This window comes from Cotesia glomerata, linkage group LG2 (assembly GCF_020080835.1).
Source record: "Cotesia glomerata isolate CgM1 linkage group LG2, MPM_Cglom_v2.3, whole genome shotgun sequence".
Taxonomy (NCBI): domain Eukaryota; kingdom Metazoa; phylum Arthropoda; class Insecta; order Hymenoptera; family Braconidae; genus Cotesia; species Cotesia glomerata.
In genome coordinates, this window is record NC_058159.1 from 25,938,503 (window position 1) to 25,958,165 (window position 19,663).

The window sequence follows — 19,663 nt, forward strand, 5'->3', positions numbered from 1 at the left end:
ATTATTTACGTGCATGTGGTGAAAATAAAAATAATAATAACTTGATTGCAGAGCTGATCGATTGTTAACAGCGATCACTATCCACCTAATAATAAATAACTCGGAACATGACTCCATGATTTTTGACAAGTTAATCACGCCTTAACTAATCCGCCTCTTCATACATATACATATATATTAGTATATTAATATATATCGATCTTTTTATTTTAGAACCCAAAATGATCTAAGAACTTTTACACTCATGTATAGATAAATATATACATATATGAGTAGAAGATATCGGTATAAATTTTATCAAGAATCGGCACCTATGGTGCGGCTCATTTAGTCTTTAAGATGAATATACACAAAATGAACATACTTATGTAAATGTTACGCTCAAAACATCATCTTGTCAAATATATATTAATATACACATATATGTGTGTGTATATATAGCCAGCCGAGTCTTGTGTTTTAATATACACATAATGTACTTGACGCCATATTTTTTAAAAGTTATTTTTTTGTTTCATTTCTTAGACGATGACTTGACGAATATTAAATAACGAAGGGTGAGCCTTACTCTTACTATTGCAACAACCTATAAATGTTAAGATTACCGCTTTATTTTCATCAAACACGAAACGATTCAATCTTACGAGTATTTTATTTATAAGACCCGAGAAAAAAGTTTTACAATATTTATTATTACTCGAGTTTTAAATAATGTTCATTGACCCTGTGACTTTATTAATTTTTAATTATTACTTTTTAAATTATCAATAAATCATAAAAAAATAAAATCACTGATTGAAAGTGGTTGAGTAAAAATAAAACAACAATAGTTATATTATGAAATCCTTTTAAAACGAGATCCTCTTAGATTTAAATTTAACATTAGACTTTTCTGTTTGTGTTTGGACTTGTAGACAAACGTGTATGCGTTAAAAGGAGAACCGGATTAATCTGAATGCTAATCCTGTAGGCAAAGTATACTCAATATGCACACGTATATCTATATCTATCTATCTATATAAAGTTGTTTTTATAGTAAGGGTGAATTTGAGATAGTGGAGCGATTGAAAAAGCGTAAAAAATCAAGGGACAGGTCAGCATCTCTTGTATGCTGCCTTATAGTGACTGGTATGGTGACACTTGTTTAGTATGTTTACACACTCGTTTGATCTTCTCGCCTACAAATCCTACGTACAATCTTATCAATTTAAATTTTATATTTGCTCAATATTTATATTTATATTTGGATACACGCTCACTTATTCAATATGGATAAAGTACGCACTATAGATCTTGTTCTGTATTTATTGCACGCCTCAAAAAAACTGTATCTCATTCTCGCTATAATTATTTATATCACTGCAATGAAATATTTTACATTAAGATATATTTTATTATTAAAAAATTTGATACCACATTTAATTTTTGATAAAAAAAAAATTAAATAAGGAATAAGCCAAAGTAAACACTTAAAACTTGAATAATGCTCATTTCATCACCCAGATTTAATATTGCAGCCAATAAATCTCAAAAGCTAAACTCTAAATAAACTTTCATTAAATTCAATTATCCAGGCAACTGATAATAATAATTAAGCGAGATTAAGGAGAGAAAAAATCAATTTCTTAGGAACTTTTTGACACCGGTCATTAACTAGATAATAATAATAAGATACACTTATATTGTGGTTAAAAAAGTAATTTAGAGAATGTAGAATCGTGTAAAAGTTGTTTCACGTTTTAAATTAACAAAATAAAACTAAAAAAAAAAGCTTAAGAATGGTGAAGAGATAAGAGATGAGGATCATTAGTTCAGGACAATACTGTTTTGACGGAGTCTAACAAAAGACAGGGTCCAGTCCTTCAGACCAGACAAATCACCAACACCAAGTGGATTTCATCTACTATAACTATAGTAGTGTACATTCTCTCCTTTTTTTTTTTCGCTCTCTTTCTCGCTTTTTTTATTTTTTAGATTTTATTTTTGAACAAATCATCACAGTGGCTACTCTCGTTCAACATGCCGGTGCTTTTGTGAAACAGCTAATTACTGACTCTTTGAATTTTTCATGTCTAAGCTTTATAATACTTATATTCACGTTTTTTCAATGTGAAATATAGAAATTCAAAACAATTTTTAAAGTTCAAAATTTTTTAAAATATAATAATAATAACTTTGATTTAAAAAAATGGATTTGATTAGCATTAAAAAAAAAAGAATCAATTTAACGTAGAGATTAAATGATGATTGATACATCAGAGTGCTCGCAAGAAGCTATTAACCGAAAGTGATCCGAAACGGTTCGGTTTCTTATATAAAGATTTCATTTTTTTCTCGGATTAGAATTATTATCATGAATCGGTCGTACGATCGTGACATGATTGTTGGTTACACGTGTAGAGTGTATGAAACAAGTTACATATACAGATACTCATAAGCATTAATTTATCTGAACTACCTATGTATATATGTAGATGTATAATAAAACTTGTTATGTTTAAATCCGTAACGTTTCCCACCTCGGTACACCACCGTGGCTAATTGACACGCTAGACACGCGGAAGGGTATTGCGTCGCATCACCGCGGTAATCTAGAAACACACTCTTCTACTTCTACATTATACTTTGTAATCGCAATCACTAGTCTCAGTATAAAGGCTATAGACTCTAAAGTGTATTAAATAATAAAATATAAATTCTTCTTATGAAATACCGTTGCGTGTAAGTATAACCCTCGGAGCATAAAGTAGAAGTATGTTGAGCTTTTTTGACCCTTAAGAGCCGATTCGAATGGTGGATGATTCCACAACAGGGTGGCAACAATTGCCGATCGTGGATGTCGATGCTTGCACACATCTAGAGAACTCAAGAACCCACACACGATTCAAACACACAACACAACAACTCTTTAGCTCTGGAAAACTTGAAATCTATTTTGATCGAACAGATGTAACTTGGCTAGGCGTGAGACAACCAAACTAAAAGAGAATTAAATGTGAAAAAGAACGAGAAAGAGAGACCTCAACATCCAGTCTAGAGCTCTAGAACGCGTGCAGATCGATCGTCAGATGTCTACCCGACCCTCTTCAATCTGCAGTCAATTGTTTCCAGCTAAACTGTTTGCCTTTCAGTCGGCACCCTTTTTCGCAGACGTATATTTGCCCTTGCGTTAAAATCCATCCACCCCCCTCCCGCCTCCGATACACCCTAAACTATTTTACAATGACTATTGTATTTTTCTGTAATAGTTATTATAGTAATATTATTATTTATTGTAAATAACATTCATTGCTAATCGCTTTTTAATGAGACTATCAAATTCAATACAAGGTAAGGTGTGATTATTTTATTTGATCGAGGTGAGTATCAGAATTTGTGATAAATTATAAAAAATCTAATTAATGAGTCGCTAGTAAAGTAAACGATCATGTCATTATATATGTCAGTACTACGTGTTACGTGTTTTTTATGCATGTGGAACAAATGGATCGTGAAGTGATGGAGTTTTGTAAATAAATTTGTTCATTCGTAAAAATGATTATTATCGTAATTTAATTTTTGCTGATAGAAAATAATTTATTTATTGTTAGATTAAACAAATTTTCATTTATTCTCAATGTCAAATTTTATTGCAGTGTAAATAGAATAAAATAAATTATAGGCTACACAGTAAAAAATTTTTCGTCATTGTGTAAAGTGTAAAAATGTTTGTGTAGAATTTAACATTTTAGTATGTTGATTCAACACAAATTGTGTAAAAAAAGTCATCAACACTAATTTTTGTGTTAAATTTTACGAAAAATTTTTTACTGTGTAGATAAAAAAAAAGTAATTTGTTTCAAGAGAAAATTTTCGAATTAATGATATCATTTTTAATAATTTTAAAGTCTAATCAAACAAAATTTTTAACTTCCCGCTAAGAAAATCGAAGATTTTCAAAAATCGGGAAGTTATTGTTTTCACCCCGTTTTGCAAAAATCGAGTTTTCATCAGCAAGCTTCCCTGACTACCCCTGCGATGTTGTCACTATGTCTATATGTATGTATGTATGTATGTATGTATGTGTGTGTGTGTGTGTGTGTGTGTGTGTGTGTGTGTGTGTGTGTGTGTGTGTGTGTGTGTGTGTGTGTGTGTGTGTGTGTGTGTGTGTGTGTGTGTGTGTGTGTGTGTGTGTGTGTGTGTGTGTGTGTGTGTGTGTGTGTGTGTGTGACTGTGTGACTCGCTTATAACTTTTAAACGACTAAACCGATCGGAATCTACTAAACGGCATTCTAAAGAGTTCCCTCAAATTTAGATTTCCTGTAAATTTGAACCGATTCGGGCCGATAGATTTTGAGAAATTTTGAAAAATCTAAAAAAAAGTAAGAAAAAATTTTTTTTTGAAAGTGGTTTTTTTTTCATATTTTTTAAACGGTTTTATCGATCAACTTTAAAAACTAATCCGCCCTTAAGCTTGAAAAACTACGTCGATCGCCACCAAGCTGATCGAAATCGGTTGATTAGTTCGAGAGAAATCGTGAAAATATCTTATATAATAAAACTGCGTCGAATGCCGCCAACCGCGTGAAAATTGGTTGATCCATTCAAAAGTAATTGCGGTTTGAAAATTCCAAAAATAGTGTTCTATGAAACTTCTATCATAGTTTTGGGCTGGGTGAGCTTAAATGCATAGAAATATTATTTTTTTGAACTCAGCGAGCCCAAAATATCACATAAATTATATTTTGAGCTCAAAAATCTCAAAAATGTCATAAATACAATTTTAAGCGCCCAGGAATGGAATTGGCGGGAAGTTGCAGGTATGGCCTTTAGGGTGAACTGTTTTTCTAATTTTTTTTTTACTTAATTCACAACATTAAAGTAATTTTTTTCATCAAAAAGTTCAGAGTCAAATTAATTTTTTATCATTGTAATAACTACTTTTATCAATCATAAACTAATTAAAAATTCAAAATCGAAAATAATGAATTTTTTTCAAGCACATACACTTTTAACTTTCAAATTAAAATTAAAACATCATTAATCATTAAAATATGAATCCTCATAGACAATGTACAACATATTTTTCTAATAATTTAACGGCTCACATAAAACAATCGAGTATCATCGACCAAGCCTTGAGCCAAGGAACAAGAACCTTCAAATACCCGAACAAATTTGCTAAATCATCGTAGGATCGTTTGTTCACTATAATATAGACGTAAAAAACCTCCAGCCAAATTCAGCTCGATGTAATAATAAAAAGGTACTATCTATTAAATCAAATACAAAGAACAAACCTTTCTACATGTACAAATATAAATATAATAATAACCTGATCAATTCGGTTAGTATAGGTACAATGACCGTAGTATCAATTTCAGTAACGTAAACCTTCAGACATATCAAGCATCATCGCAAGAATTCTTCAGTGAATTGAAAGCATTTTTTTCATCATCCCAATACTTATAATAAATAAAATAAAATAAAGCAACGTCTACATCTACATCTCTGTTTTTTTCTTCTCTCTATTGGCTCTTTTTGTTAATATAAGGCCGCTAAACCGTCCCGTGGTCAGATTGTCAGCCGCTTAATTAACCGTGAAACAGCCTTTGGGGTAGCTGGACACCATAGACGACGAGAAACCACATGGGACATTTGATACACCCGCACCAGCAGTAATATCCTACTATACCCTATACCTATACCTATACCTATACCTATACCTATACCTATACACAAACTAACACGTCTCTAAAACAGTGAGGATGCCCTCGATTCGATTCGAGCTCCGTGTTATGTCGAGTACAAGGTACCTGGAAAGAAACTCTTCTTCTACTTCTTATACTCATTCTTGGCTCCTTTATTTATTTTCCTTTATTCCCCGTAACTGGATATTCAATACTCTGGAATTCAATATCACAGGTGGTACAGTCTGTTAAATATTCGAGGAAATCCCTACAGCATCTCCATCATCCTCATCGAATAATCGACAACAATTACAGATATTACTCGAGATATCCAAATAAATTAGACATTGCCTAGCTCCCAGCCATTGGAAACCGAGAAGGATCCTTAATAATCGTTATTGTAACGTAATCGGCGGACAACAGTTCGTAATATGTTGTTACTTGTATGTACATTTGTACATACAAGTATGTATACATACCTCGATCAGCGGTGTCGGATACTTTGAGTATCGATTGACCTTTAACTCCACGGCATAACGAGCAAACTCATACTCAATCAGCGATTTATATCTTTGACTTTCGCCGCGTTGTTTTTCTTATTGTCAATTATCAATGGATGCGCGGATTCGGAGGTTATATGTTGGTGATCAGATGTTTTATGGTCATAAGTTGTTGATAAAACCGAAAAGAAATTATTTTATTGGAATTTTACTCTTGCTAAGTAATAATTATGATTCAAAAAATTTAATCGCGAATTTAGAAAATAAAATTTGAGGATAAAGAGAAAGAGTTCACCTTTTAAGAATTTTTCAAATTAAATGAAGAATTTCACTATTTTCAAATAAAATATGCACAATGGATTTCACTTAAAAATTTTTCTCATAACTTTTGAACGGCTTGACCGATTTGATCGCGATTGGTGCCATTCGAAAGGGCTTGACTGAACTTAGATTTGGAATATACTTTGGAACGATTCGGACCGGTAGATTTTGAGAAATCGCAAAAAAACTACAAAAAACAATTTTTTCAAATGTGGTTTTTTTGGAATAAAATCAGCTCTTAACATAAAAAAACCACGTCGATCGCCGCCAGTCCGGTTAAAATCGGTTGATTCGTTCGTGAGTTATCGTTGACGAAAGAAAACCGAAAAAAGTGTTTTTTCGGAATTACTCCGAAATTTTTCGTTTTATCAATTTAAACTTGAAAATTCTTCATGAAGCTTAGAAAACTGCGTCGAATGCTACCAACCTCGTGAAAATCGGTTCATTCATTCAAAACTTATTGCGATTTGAAAATTCAAAAAATAGTGTTTTATCAAACTTCTATCAAACTTTTGAGCTCGAAGAGCTCAAAAGCATACACAAGCTATTTTTTTGAGCTTGGAGAGCTCAAAATAACACAAAAATTGTATTTATGAGCTCGAAGAGCTCAAAAACGTCATAAGTGCTATTTCAAGCGTTTAGGTATAAAATTGGCGGGAAGTTGCAGGGATGGCCTTCAGGGTTAACCGTTTTCTTAATTTTTTTTTTTTTAATTCAAAAATTCATATTTAAAAAAAAAAATAAAAACAAAATTCAGTTCTAAGAATTTCAGGGTTTTTAAGATCAGAACAAGGTATTAAACAAAATAAATTGAGCCGAAATTTTAATGTCGATCATCATTTTTGACGATTTCCAAAAATTCAAAATTGGACAAATTTGGCATTTTTCAGAATTTTTTTTCAATAGCCCCTAAGTGTCCCCTTTTAAACGAACGAAAGGCAATTCCTGTATCTATAATAGCATTCCAGATATTTGAAAAAATAAAATTGAAAAACTGGAAAAATCGCGAAATTTTGAATTTGCATATTTTTTGAAAAAAAATTTTCTATTTTTTTTCCTTTGGAAGAACTTCGTTTTATGATAAAAAAAAACTTGTGACCAAAATTTATCCAAATTGAAAGGGGTCGATTCCAACTATTGGTCGATTTGACATGGAATGACTCACTATTGATTGAAAATGCCCCACGATTACCGTGGCTTAATTGTAATTTTTAAAGAAAATATCTTTCCGTGTAATTGAAAAAAATTACAATGTCAACATCGTAAGTTTCATGTGAAAAATTCCACTTCCTAATAAAAATCTTAATTTCAATAATTTCCATGGAAAAAAAAGTAAAATGTCTATTTGAGGGTTGAAGAGTGGAAATTTTTTACTAATGTAAATCAAATAGTTAATTAATCAATGTCTTGTAAGTGGCAATACGAGCTAGGGTTGCATACCAATGATAACTTCTAATTAGGGTGAGGATAAAATGATCTAAATAAAACAAGATGACGTGATGATGAACTTTAATGTAATTGATCAACAAATTAGTTCATTTCGTAATATGCTGTGGTGTGAATATAGGGCGAGAAGCTTCCAGAAAAAATCAAACATAACGGCCAAGATCGACAGCTTCAACCCCTCTCTCCTTTTGTATTACGCGTTAATTAGTTACTATATAAAGAGAAAATAATGATCATAAATGACAGGACGGTAGTCCATGTGGATATGTCACTATGGGACTAATTATTTTTCTATTGAGGATAAAAATATCCTGTCTGAAACAGCTCTTGGTAAATTCGCAATTAAGAGCATGTGTGGTGACTAGAAATGTGTGTGTGTGTGTGTGTGTGTGTGTGTGTGTGTGTGTGTGTGTGTGTGTGTGTGTGTGTGTGTGTTTGTGTTTAGACATACAAATAAATTCAAGTGAAATTCAAGAATAATGTAAAGAATTTATTTTTAAGTGAATAAAAATGAAATTTTAATTAGCATTAAAATAAAATAATAGCAAATAAAAGAAAAATATATTCGAGAATTTGATTTAAAGTTGGAAACCGGTATAACACAGCAATAATTCATCAGACACTCGCCGGCACGAATTTTTGTACTGTTATTGTTATTATATTCTTGTTTTTAGTGTGCAAAGCCAGGAGAGCTGTAGCGCTGGAGCAGGTGTCATGGAATAAAGTCTGGTCACTAATGATCCTTAGACATCCAACGTGAAATTAATCATCGTCTTTGTCTTTTGGATATACGTGGCCCGCGGGTTATTTCTAATACCCGAGACTTCAGGTCATTGTCTTGTGAGGATTCTCACTTTTTTGTGGCGCTCAAGTTTTGAAATTTAGTCTAGTCTTTAGACTTTTAACTTGTATCATTTTGGGAAAAAAGAAAGCAGAAAGCAGAATTAAAATAGTGAAAATATTGAGTCGAAAATGATCTGTTGAAAATTTTGTGTGCTAAAGGAATATTTTTATTGTGCTACTTATCTCATCTTTAATAAAAAAAAGTAATTCGGTTTTCAATAAAACTTTTTGTGTTAATTAAAAACCAATACAAAGCTTGTGTTAAATTATAAATAAATTGATAAAAAATATAATAATTTTTATTAATCACAGTGAACTATAGTTTATTTGTGTACTTTTTCTGTACTAAATAAAAATAACAAAATTAAACTTTTTTTATTTTTTCCAATAAATTAATAATTTTTAAACAATTTCATTATTTTTTTTTTATTTTTTCTTAACAAATTTTTTATATTTTAATTTTTTTTGTCGTGACATTAGTTATATTTTTCATAATGAATTGATTTGAAAATTATGAAATTTTAAAAATAAAAAAATTTAACCGTCAACAGTCTAAGTAAAGTAAACAGTCTAAGTATTGACATGAGACTATTTATAGGAAAAAATCTAATCAGTGACACTTAAAAGATGATGAATACTTGGTTTTTCGTCCGTAATAATATTTTAACCTAAAATTTGCGTTGATTAAAGACAAAAGTTTTAACTGTGAAGAACTTCAATAATTTTGTGAAGTAATTTTTTTTAAATATAATAAAAATTTATGAAATATTGTGGATTAAGTTAAGAAAATTCAACGACCAGGATTGATATGACGGAGACTCGTAAAAGCATAGACGATATAGAGTCAGAGACGGAGGATATGAAATATGAAATATGGGATGAGATCAGAAAAGATTTTAGTGTTAGTGCTTTGCTGCCGGAGATAGACTGGTGTATGGATGGTATAGAGTGTAGTATATAAATGTGCAATATGTGCTGTATAGATAGATGAAGAATATATAGGAAGATTGCTCCGGGGCTTTCGGGGCTGAGCATATTGAATAACTCGCTCGCTGGACCGCGAAAATATACTCTCTTTTTCGTACTCTGGTTATAAGAATATACAGATATAAATTGCACTCGGGATTTTATATACTTGTGTGTCCATATCGTAACTCCTATCCTCGGCGCTCAATCCATACCCAAGGACTTTATCCTCTATACATTGCTAAGTACTGTCAATATATGTTCATCTACTAACTTCGACTATGGATCTTTTTATTGAGTATATGACCAGTTTTTATTTAGATTAATGTTTTGGCTTTTTAATATGATTTTTTTTTTTTCATTATGATATTAATTATAATAATTAATATTATTATATTAATTTTGTTTTTAATTACAATAATTTTAAAATATTTAAAATTTGAACGGTATTATTATATATAAGTTTTATAAATTATAAACTTAAGATTGTAATTTCAAATAAAAACAATTTAGATTTTTTAGTTCAATGTTATGAAAAGTTTTTTAAATTTTAATTTATGGTAAGGTAAAAGCCCCAATAGATGATCACGTACCAGTATATGATCACTCCATGTATCTGTATATCTATATTCACAAATATAGGTATACAAATACATGGAGTGCTCATATACTGGTAGATGATCATCTATTGGGGCTTTTACCTTAATTGATTTTTTTAAATTTATTTGTGAATTAAAAAAAAATTTTTAGTTTTTACCCAAAAAAAAAAATCAAAATCAAATATTTAAAAAAAAATTCTACTCATGATAAATTTATAGAATTGAAAAATTCATTTTATGCAAAAAATTCACTTGTTATTAAAAATAAAAAACTATTCAAAATAAAAATCAATTACTATAATAATAAATATTTCTAACCTAGAAATACTTGTTTATTTCCTTAAAAAAAAAAAAAAAAAAAAAAAAAAAAATAACGAACACCTAAAATTATCCAAAAATAAAAATCCGACTAAAACACAATTGAAAGTTATTCAAATACCGTTTATATTACCCGAAATTTTCAGAACGCCTTTATATCCACCAAACTATTTCATTAGTAAAAGATTTAAATAATCTCGGCTTAAAAATTCAGTGTAACATGAAAGCTAATTCTCGTTATCAATTTCATTCCCCGGAATTTTCTTACTATATATATTAGCATATATTTTTTTAACAGAGATCGAAACTGAAATTCGAACAATAAGCTATCATATATTAAGCTATCATATACTATAGTATCGACGGACAATGATTGCTTTTGTAATAATTTCCAAGCCAATACATAGTAATTATTAATTCTTTAATTTTCCCAGTATTATAGTTGGTACGAATCCGGGCGTACTTATTCAAGTAATGTGTACTTCATACCTCAATTGCAGTGAGAGTAAGAGATACTTCAGGTCATAGATACCTTCTACCTTCTACCTCATGTTACCTGTACCAGAAGGATATAGATACTAGGGATGGGCGATATACATCGATGTTTCGACTATCGATGTTTTTTCCGGGAAACATCGATTTTTTTGGTCGATTTTTTTTGGAATCGAAACATCGATGGTCGATGTAGAATAATGAACCATCGACATCGAAATGAATTTCTACTAGAAATTTTTTAGCGCGCGCTAAAAATTAAAAAAAAAATCTGAAAATACCAAAAAAAAAATCGTAAAAATTACAGTTTTGGGATGTAAGGGCGTTGAGTTATTTAGTGAAGTAAACGAAGATATACAATTATAATTTTTATTTAAATATCTTTAATTGCTAATACACGCGTGTACTTAAAACGAGGTGAAGTTACGATTATCCGATACGAAGCTTGGGGGTCACTCGGTAGAACTGAAAATTTTCAAGTGTCCATCTCGGCCTCCGACCTCTCCTGGGGTAGGGGGTACTCGATGGAAGTATATAGAAAATATATTAAGGGTAGGAGTACTTAGTTGTATGTAAGTATGGAAAATTGATATACGTAGGTACATGTACAGGAATGATTCTTTAGGTACACACAAATTATAGAATTGATATACGTAGGTACATGTACAGGATAGATTCTCAAATTATAGAAAAGTAGAAGTATTTTAGTTAAAAGGGATAGATAGAGAGAGAGAGAGAGAGAAATAGATATATAGGTATAGGTATAGAGTTTTTAATCCCTTAATTGCTCTTTAGAAAAAGGTATGTTATTGAGAATATTTTGTGGAAATATTTGGGAAAAATCCTTAAGCTTCTTATCGACTAATTTCACATATTTCTCATCCTATTAGAATAAATTTTATTAGGGTCAGCTGCAAATGTGAATTTTATTACTTGCAATACAATTATAATAAAATAAAATTTCCCAAAAATGCTCTTGCAGCAGACGAGATTTTATCAGTTGTTTGGAATCACCAAGTAAATTATAATCTGGTATAATTTATGGTGATGCGACATAACTAAGGCTTTTCTAACACAATACTTAATATCGTTGTAGAAAAACTTCAACTTAAATAAAACTATATTAACTAACTATTATTAATAAATAATAATAATAATAATAATAATAATAATAATAATAATAATAATAATAATAATTAACTAAATAATTATATGCTAACAATAATAATTAAATAATGTTAATAAATATAAATAATAATTAAATAATATTAATAATCATAACTGATAATGAATTAAAATTAATAATTATAAATAATAATTATTTAAATTAATTTACAAAAAAATGGTGGAAGATATGACCCCCACACAGTTATAAATATGGGAAAAAAAATCTATTAAACACAATTGTTAATGACTTGCAAGTGCATTTTCATAGCTGGAATATGATCTTAGAATTCAAAAATAACGAAATAACCATATTTTCGAATTTCAGTCTGTCGTTCGATTGTATCGAATTTTTTTAATCTTTAAATGATCTACAAATGTTTAATAGATTTTTTTTCTCTTATTTATAACTTTAATTTTCCCGATTTTTTTGGTTTTTGAGATTTTTTTGAATTTTAATCATACTCAATCTGAATCCAAAAAATTTTTTTATTTTGATAATTTCGATTTTTCATGATTTATTGTCATTTTTTTTAGTTTTTTGCTATTTTTTCAAATTTTGACGGCTCAACGGGCTAATTAACGTTCAAATTCAGATTCAGTGAATTGAAATATATAAAAATCATGCTTGATCTAGGTCCACAAAATTTTATTCATCGCTGTGGCTGCAGTTTTTCGCAATTTTTTGCCTTATTTAGGGTTTTTTGGATTTTAGTCAAAATTTTGAGGGTGTAAGGGCAATAATAATTAAAATAATTAAAAATTATTTCTTTTTACGCCAAATTTGGTTATAAGTATAATTTTTTCGAATTTTCGCGCGCATTTTCAACATCGATATCTACAATTGATGTTTCGATGTTTTTCTCAAAACATCGATGGTTCGATGGTGAAAAATTTCGAAAATCGATAGTCCGATGTCGATTTTTTTTGCTAACATCGCCCATCCCTAATAGATACCTCTTGACCTATACAATTGACAATTCTATTTGGGGATTGTAAGTAATGGTTTAAGACCCGTATATTTAAGAAAGTTTCCCTGGGAAATTCCAGACATAAATCACTGGCAGGCAAATTCCGGTGCACCCAGCAAGAGGACAATAATAATATAATATAATGCTAGTACTTCTAATTATGCTTATTGTTATTATATTGTATCATATGCTAGTTTAGACTTAGAAGCTTTCAGAAACCGGCAGTGTTGAAAATCTTTTGTCACTGACAAATAATTGAATAATGACTAAAATAGTGCCAAATTACAAAGCCACCTGTACCGGGAACCATAGAAGTAATCAAGAAAACAATGCATGCTCTTTCAATAATAATGTCTAAAATAATATATATTTATCGCAATCTAAAAAAAAAAGAAACAGAAGCAACAAAAGACCAGAATTAAATGAAAATTTAAAGACAATTAATTAAAAACTATTTTTCAGTGGTTATTTTATAAAAAACGAGGTTAAGACACATTTCCGGGCTGGTTTATGATAACCGTAGAAAGCTCCGAAATTGAATTTTAAAGATACATAATTTGAAAATCGAGAGAACTCGCCGTCGGCAGCGACCCTCCGTCGGCGAGTTAAATGAAATTACACCACCCTCGTCCTTTTATCTCCACTTTCTCTACTAGTACTCGTAGTTTTCGCATCACTAGGACATCACATAGGGGACTGAGAAACTTACTGCTGGTATGAACCGTATTCTCTAATGGGTACAACAATCTCTACTCCCAAAAAACTCTATACTCTATATAATACATGTACTTGTTTGTCAAGGATAACACGCCACAACTTAGCCAGCATATTCGTTTCGCATCTAATCGGGGAACTTTTATTTTGTTTGAGGGACGAACCGCTAAATCATTCGTAATTGTTATTTCATTTTTATTGTTGTTTACGATTAATACTTCCAAAATTTTTCGATTGTTTATTGGAATATAACATTTTTATAGAAATTCGAAACGATTAAAATTTTATCTAATGTCACAGTTTTGAAATAATTTTTTTTAAACTAATTATTTAAAAAAAAAAAAATTGTTTGATTCTAAGAAGCACAAAAAATTTTTCGATAATGTTTTGTTGAATTTCATTAGACAATTATTAATTTTAGACTTCATTAATTAACAGAAAGACAATTTTTGAGATTTTTTAACAAACAAATTATAAAAATTTAAGAAAAAAAATTTTATATTAATAAATTAAAAATAATTTTTAACAACCAAATTATAAAAATTTAAGAAAAAAATTTTTATATTAATAAATTAAAAAATTTTTTTTTTGCCATAGATTTGATTGATAAATTAAATGAAAAACTTAGAAATTGTCAGTATCATTAAAAAAAGTTCAATAATTATTACCTGTGACTTAAAATGAAATTCAATAAACACTTTTTAGTATAAAATCAAGCACAAAAAAATTTTTAATACTTAATCTTTCAATTTAAAAAACACTTTTTTAAAAAATAAAAGAAAACATACCTATTTTTAGCAGCAGCAGCGCGATCTCTTTGCCGTCGGTTTTTGAACCAATTCCCGACCTGGGTCGGCGTAAGCCCCGTCGCAGCGGCTAACTCTCTTTTTTTCCCGGGATTAGGATACGGATCCTGAAGATACCACTCTCTTAACAAAGATCTAGTCCTCTCCTTAAAACAATGAGTCTTTTGCTCTCCATCCCAGATGGTCCTGGGCAAAGGAAATTTTTTTCTCACCCTGTACTTGTCCACGGGACCAAGTGGTCTTCCGCGCAACTTTTCCGCCTCCGCGTAGTGAGCTTCCAGCCACATCGCCTGGAGCTTTCCATGGGAATCTTTGGTAAATTTATGCCGCTCCAATATCGAGTACAGCTCCCTATAATGCCCCGAGTGGTACGCGACAATAGCACGTGCTCTCAGCACCGCTTCGTTTTCATTGAGCTCTTGGATGTTGGGATGGGCGACAGGTAAGCTCCAGAGGAATCTTGCCAGTCGCTCAATATCGCCACTTTCTTCCAGGGTTTCGCAGACAGTTGCCACCTGGGTGACCGTGAAGGACAATGTGGGCAACGCGAACATTGGGGCTGGGACTATCGGGCCATTAGTGTTGCTCACTGCGGATCCAGCTCCAGCTGGTGCTACTGCTGACATCTTGCGATGGTACGGATGATAGCCAACTTTATACATTCAAGATCACTTTTTTAGTTACGACAGTTCTTAATTTACACAAAATCAAACTACTATTTCCTCCCGTTTTCGTTATCATATTGCTCAGGTTCTCACCACATTTATTGAGTCAGTCATTTTGACTTATTATCAACATTTACACAGCACTTTTCCAAAATTTGTCTTTAAATCCAAAGTTGTCAAAACATATTTTCTTTCTATCACTTAAATCCAAACCGATAAAACTTTATTTATTTTTTACCAACTATCAGACATCAGCTATAAGGCATTCTGACGTTTGATTCCGACAACCAACTGGTGTAAATCACAACAAACTGATTGATAACTTAAATTTAAAAAAAAACCGATGCTGATGTTCCTTTTGGAAGCGAATGATCAAATGTGCTCGAATTGGTGATGACAAAAATAGGTTCGGTTGTTTTGGTAGGCAGGATATGATATGAAATCAGGTAAACTATCTCTTCGGGAAGCTAAGCAGCAGACCTACTGTTGCCTCGATCGTATCGGATAGCAAACTGGTTTCATTTACAACCCGGCATCTCGGGCTCAGCCCTGCCCCACATGATACGTTTGTCCGTCCCGATGTACCCAGACTCCTATACTCCTATATCTCGCACTCGTTCCTCTATCCTCTATCCCCTACCCCCTGTCCGCTGTCTATCTATCTACCTACCTACCTACATAGGTCGCGTTGCAGTGAGCATACACACTACTCTATACTTTCCGCACTACCAGCAATGGAAAGGAAAGGAAAGGAACTACCAGGAGTGGGATTCACCCCCACGTTAGAGACACCTGGCTTTGCGTTTTAGAGTAAACGAGGGGATCTCCGGGCAGCCAATCAGGAGGCCACGCCCAGAGAACTCAACCCGATTGGCCGGATCCCATCCTCGTCGTCATGGCAACTATTCTTCCTGTACACTCCTGACTACCGTTCGGTATTGTGCGAGTTTAATTATCCCCACACTGGGAATAAAGCTCCCGGTATTATCCCGGAGTAGAGGTTTCTCTGTTGTGTTGTTGCTTGTTAGTATGCTCTATTTATATTGGTGTTGCTCCATGTCGTATGTCCAACGCTGTACCTCCAACTCTCGCCAATCTATATATACAATATGTGGTGCCAGTTGCTGACGGGTTAAATATGATGCAGTCAGCAGTCACCATCACTGAGCACGCTGATAATGCTGCTAAAAGTGTTCATGTCCTTATGTGTTACTCTTTGCACTCTTACACTTTACTTCCAGAATGATATGATAATATTTCACTGGAGTGGAGACGGCAATCATAATTTTTATTTACGTTTTGCCACATAAACTTTAGATAGTGCATGTTTATGTCCAGTCTTAGTGATTATGATAAATTTGGGCTTTGTTAATTAATAGATAATGTTGTTTTGGAGGCATTTTTAGATTTGGCACTATTTGATTTTTTTTTTAGGGTTTATAATTGGGAATTTGTTTTGGAGCGTTGAAAAACGAATTTTTTGATTCTTTTTAATTTTTTGATTAAAATCGAAAAATTACACATTGATAAGGAAATTAAATTGATTCAAGAGGAAAATATTAAACCAAAAAAATTGTTCTAGAAAATCTATTTAAATTAAGAAAAATTTTTTAGTCCATCAATTATCTACTTGATTAAAAATAATCAAATTCTTCAAAATAATTCACTTGATTCAAGATATTTTTTCTTAAATCAAATGAATTTTTTTTTCAATGATCAAAAATATTATAAATTAAATTAAGAAATCAATTGATGATATTTATATCTTTAAAATAATTAAATCAATCAGAAAAATTATTGCCAACTGAATTTTTTATCTATTGTATTTTTTAAAAAACTCAAATTTTCAAAATTCTATACAAAAAACTTTCTACCAAATATCATTGGATATAAAAATATATTTACACCGAACAAAAAAAAAATTCCAATAAATTCATCGTCGGCAGATATCAAAATTTGTCTCGATGCCAAAATGTCGCGACGCACATACTTTACAACATGCACGGTTTATTGAGCGTGCTGTATACATATCCCATGCATAAATCCATATCGCGGATTTATGTATGCAGTCTACATCACACACAGGGATGAAAATCATACATCAGACTCTCCATCCCTCCGGCCGGATCCAGTCTTGCCAAATATTCGAATTTCCAGTCTCCAAATTTCAGTGAAATATGAATTACAATCCTGCCACTATATAATAATTTAATTCAATTATTCTATAATAACAAAAATAAAAAACTATTTTTAAATAAAAAAAGACGTGTAACAAACATGATATTGTAAATACAAACTCATACTAAGGCTGTGAAAGGATCTATGACATTAGCACTGAAGGTTGAAGTGGATACATTGATTCGACAAGAGACAAGTACTCAATATACCATACGAAAAAAGGACATGGAGGTACAAAACAAACATCTGGAAGTAATTTACCCAAGATACCTTTTATTATAATGCATATAAGTTTTCCAAAAGACATGACGGTATATTCTTCTTTTTCTTTCTTTTTTTCCAGTTGTAAATGTTATAAATGTTCATTTCATTTATGACCGGAGTAACAATCTATCAAATTTTTTTCAAAACTTCACTTGGACTCTTGACTTCATCAGAGAATGAATGGAGTGTCATGTCATAAGCTTAGATGCGAAATCTGCAGTGAATATGGAAGCAATTAACATGCTAAATTCTAAACTGACAAGTAATTAATTTTAAATTATTAAATTATCTACAAGCAAAAATAAAAATTCACTTAAACCAAGAAAAATTTCGCAATTGAAGAATTTTTTTGCTTGAGTCAAAGTAATTTAATTCTTCAAAATTATTTTCTTAATAGAATTTTTTTTTTTATCAGTGTAACTAAAAGCCAAATTTAAAACAACTGTATAATTTTGAATATAAAATAGGGCATGATATTTTAAAATATTGGCATCGAAAATCCAAAACAAATGTTCCAGGTTCTAGAGCAGACTTGAACTGGGAAAATTTAAAACACACCTACACCGAATCTTTGAGTTAGAAGAGGATTTAAAAGCCTATTTCTTTGGCTTTTAGTGCAGCGTATAAATATTAAATGGAGTTAGCCGAAGTATTAGTATTAGTGGATAGATCTGTCTCTGTTGACGACGGATTTGCCCTGGTTTAGGTTGCTAAAATGCAATTGAAGTTAGTGATTAGACTTAGACAACGGATGAATATGGGCTGTATGTACGCTATACAGTACCTAAATTTACACTCCGAATGGCTAGACTAAGACCGAAGATGACTGACAAAAAATAGGAAAACAGATACAGAGAAGAGCTGAGGATAGCTGAAAGATGAAACCGACAATAGGCAACCAGCAAATAGTTAAAGGACCCCTGAAGCGCAGGCATGGTTTAAATGGCAAGTAAATATACGGGCCCAATTAGTCACTTGCTGGTTTGGGTCTGTTGTTTGTTGCGTGGGAAATTTTTTTAATCCTATAGACACTGCAGAAATTTTGGGAGTAAACACGGATTTGTTCAAAAGTAGATTTTTTTTGGTAAGCTTTAAAATTTTTGTATTTTTATTGACTTCATTGTACATATTAATTTTTAGAAATTTTATTTTTTTAGTTAAGAATTTTTGCAGTTTATGATTGATAATAATTTTGGTTCTAGAAAATTTTTGAGAGGGGGGAAAAAATTCAAAATTCAAAATAAGTCAACTGATTGATTTAATTTAAAAAAATTTTGAATTACAAATAGCAAATTAAGATTTAAAATTCACTCCAAACTTTTAAAGTGCATCTTTAAATATTTTCTAAAGGCAAGAATTAAATACTGGAATTAAAAATAAAAGTTATGTAAGTAAATTTAGATGAGGCCGATTCACACGAAAAATTTATATGTACTGAGGATAATCCGCTTTAAGTTTCGCAAACTATGAACTCAAATAATGTGGTGGTTTCATTATTTAACGGTTTCCTAATGGGGTCGATCTCATAAATAAGCTAGCAGGTTTTGAGTACCCCGATATTTGAATTTAAAAATAAAAAAATAAAATATAATATATATTATGTAACAAATAAGGAGCTGTAAATTCGGTTGAAATAATTTAGTAAGGGGAAATAAATTTGTCGAAAGTTTGCAAGCTCGGTGATTTTTGTAGGACTGAGGAGTGAGTTTAATATTGCCAGCTTGTCACTGGATCAAGAAGTCAATTT

The 19,663-nt window shown here is 31.1% G+C and overlaps 1 protein-coding gene across 1 annotated transcript in view; it reads right to left on the reverse strand.

The window, feature by feature from the left end:
• LOC123258848 (homeobox protein SIX3) overlaps positions 1–16,968 on the reverse strand; it is a 42,177-nt gene extending 25,209 nt beyond the window's left edge. The window contains exon 1 of the mRNA XM_044719090.1: positions 14,792–16,968. Within this exon, the coding sequence (XP_044575025.1) occupies positions 14,792–15,471 (680 nt within the window). The 5' untranslated portion in view covers positions 15,472–16,968. The remainder of the gene's footprint in view (positions 1–14,791) is intronic.
• Positions 16,969–19,663: the final 2,695 nt, after the last annotated feature.